This window comes from Muntiacus reevesi, chromosome 7 (genome assembly GCF_963930625.1).
Source record: "Muntiacus reevesi chromosome 7, mMunRee1.1, whole genome shotgun sequence".
Lineage (NCBI taxonomy): Eukaryota > Metazoa > Chordata > Mammalia > Artiodactyla > Cervidae > Muntiacus > Muntiacus reevesi.
Window position 1 is genome coordinate 23738892 of NC_089255.1, and position 3302 is coordinate 23742193.

Sequence of the window (3302 nt, forward strand, 5' to 3'; positions counted from 1 at the left end):
AACACTTGAAATGATGAGTTATTTTTGCAAAATAACTTAAAAGTTCAAAACATCTGGGTTAAAAATTAGTGAGAGCGGTGGCAGGGAAAGCGATCATTTACAGGCCTAGTACCATGTGCTCTGCCTCACAAAGATGCAGACTGCTCAAAAGGTTTTTTATTGTATGACTTTATTCATACGGGGCTTCCTTCATAGCTCAGTTGGTAAAGAATCCTTCTGCAATCCAGGAGACCTCAGTTCAATTCCTGGGCTGAGAAGATCCACTGGAGAAGGGATAGGTTACCCACTCTAGTATTCTTGGGCCTCCCTTGTGGCTCAGCTAGTAAAGAATCTGCCTGCAATGTGGGAGACCTGGGTCAAATCCCTGGGTTGGGAAGATCCCCTGGAGAAGGGAAAGTCTACCCACTCCAGTATTCTGGCCTGGAGAGTCTGACACAACTGAGCAACTTTCACTTATTCTTATAAAACTCCTGAAAAGATAAAAATATAAAATCAAGGTTTGCATGGAGTTAATAGGTCAGGGTGTGATTACAAAATTATATCACAAGGCAATTTGATTAAAAGACACAAGTCTCCCTTCTAACTTACATGAGAGTAAACATGAACACTAATAACATTTTGCAAAGAAGAATAGAATTGTGAGCCTAATCCTCAAATTATATTCTTGAATAAATCACTTTCTATTTTGATTTCCCTCAAACGTACAAAAATATATACGCTCCATCACTGGGCTCTAAAGAAAACCCAAGTCACATTTTCAACAAGAAAGTAGTCAGAATATATAGAAAGGACAGTCCAATTTTGCCAGAAATATAGAAAGAAAATTTTAAATATAATTGTGAGAAAAATCTCTCATGAAGCAATTATAAAGTTGTTGATAAAGATGAAGACAATGAAACTGAAAATGCTCATTTCAAGATATAATAGTAAGTGAAAAAAATCAGAATTCTAATCATACTAGAACTTAAAAAGAGAGTAAATCAAATGTTAGCAATAAATTATCTGGATGCAGAGTTATAAATTTTACAACATTTTTGTATTAGACACATTTTCTACATTTAGAATATAATTTTTACAATAAGTGAAAAATAACATACATAATTTTTGAAACACAAGCATTAAGAACCCATCCATAATAGGAATGTAGTATTGTTCCCAAGCATTCATTTATAGAAGAGGAGTCTGATAGCAAGTATAAAGTCATTTTTAAAGCCTGAATTTTAAAATAAAACCTAACTCCCTTCAAGAATTCAGTAAGCAATAGTCATCCAACAGAATGTGTTTTAACACTCTCTGCATCATATGAAACCTAATTTTATTCTATGTTTTTCATGTCTGATACGTTAGTTTCCACTTGTAGATAAACACTATGACAAATGCTATAACTTGAAGGTTGTGCCAAAGGAAGGGGGCTGTCCCAGTCACAGGTTTGAGTACAGGTAGCGGATGCCTGGGAAGCACTGTGTACTTGCTGCACAGAAGTAGACAGCTGAGTCTCCAGCTTCAGTGGTGGTGATGTGCAGGGAGAGATGTTTCGCCGTCTTATTCAATAAAACAGTCAGTCTCTGGCCTTCATTTTTACCCATATTTGAACGAATGTCTATAAGGAGCTGGGGGCCTTTTCCAGGTTCTTGCTTATACCAAGGGAAGTAGCTTGAAGTAACATCTGTATAAGTACAGGTGATAAAACAGCTGTTTCCCTCCTGGACACTCAGGGTAGAAGGACTCTGCTCCACCTCGTTTCCCAGGCTGACCCCTATGGAGAAAGGAGAAGTCAGAGAAAGGACAAGGGTTGTCAGATTTTACTCTTCCTTTTCTACAATAACTAGAAGAAACCTGAATAAAGTCAGTCTTGGCATCTAAAGAATATCTATGAATACACTGTATTTCCCTTAAACCCTCAACTCACAGTCCAGCTGCAGCCACAAGAATGTGATTAAAACTCCAATGGGTGTCTTCATTGTTTTCCCCATTTAGGATCAATTGTGAATCTGCAGTCTCCAGCCAGAAGAGTTGCCTCTATTACCAAGTGCCCCCTTCTTTCCTAGCAGTCATAGTGGTTTCTCACATTGTCTACCCAACCAATAAGAAAAAGGCCCTGCTTCTGCTCTAAGCCTATTCATTCAGAACCCACTCAAATGAACCCACCACATGTTCTGATCAGCGGAGCTGCACCACCATCTGGTGGTCACATCTCTAGCTACTGAACTCTCTGGTTAAACGTTCTCATACCCTGTGCTTACGAGGGACTCGGATGCATAAAAAGAGCATGAGATTAAACAAATTAGGTGTATATAAGAGAGTAAATGCACAGTAAGAATGTAGAGATTAAGATTTAAATCTCTGCACAGGATTGAGTCACTGTTAATAAGTCGGAAGAAGGTAAATGCTGTTGCCATTTATTCAGGTTTGAAATCAGGAAAGCACCATGATTTACTCTCTCAAACAAAGAAAATGTAAAATCTTCCTTTTCAGCCAAATCTAACATCTCTACTTGTCTGTTTCTGTAATGGAGAAATAAATCATTGTGAAAGGAACATGAAAATCAAAGAGCAGAGAAGATCATTTGATATTTCAAAGATCTACTAACTCAACCTCTGCTCCTCTAAGCTGGTCTCAACCATGACCTTGCTATCCCCAGAGAATTGGCAGTACCATCAGATTGTGTTGATTTACAATGAGAAATCAGGCATTCTTTAAGAAATCTATTCCCATTGCTTATGTGGATTATATTCTGCAAAGTATTGAAAGTAAAAATCCTCATAAAACATCAGGCTGCAGATTCAGAAAATAACTGTATGTGAATTTATGCTACAGATGTTTTTACTCTCTGATGTGAAAAGGTATGAAAGTGAAAGCTGCTCAGTCGTGTCCAACTCTTGCAACCCCATGGACTATACAGTCCATAGAACTCTCCAGGCCAGAATAGTGGAGTGGGTTGCCATTCCCTCATCTAGGGGATCTTCTCAACCCAGGGATCGAACCCAGGTCTCCTGCATTGCTGGAGGATTCTTTACCATCTGAGCCACCAGGGAAGAATAGATACAGGTGTACATATAACTGAGTCACTTCGCAGTACAACTGGAACTATCACAACATGCTTAATCAACTAAAATACAAAACAAAAAGTTGAAAAAAAAAAGAAGAGGCAGAGCTCAATTATTTTGTCTTCATCAAAAATATATTAACTTTGCTAAATTATCATTTAAAGTCTGTTGAGGTTTACTTGAATATCTGTTAGGTCATGGTTTTTATTCCTTATTTATTTATTTTTTGTACCAGGAATTAACCTTGACTTTTGG

The 3302-nt window shown here is 37.7% G+C and overlaps 1 gene segment (V, D, J or C); it reads right to left on the minus strand.

The window, feature by feature from the left end:
* Positions 1-1421: 1421 nt before the first annotated feature.
* Positions 1422-1973, minus strand: LOC136172552 (T cell receptor alpha variable 13-1-like). The segment is given in 2 exon segments: positions 1422-1756; positions 1910-1973. Coding segments are annotated over 2 exon segments (399 nt in total).
* Between the last annotated feature and the right edge of the window lie 1329 nt (positions 1974-3302).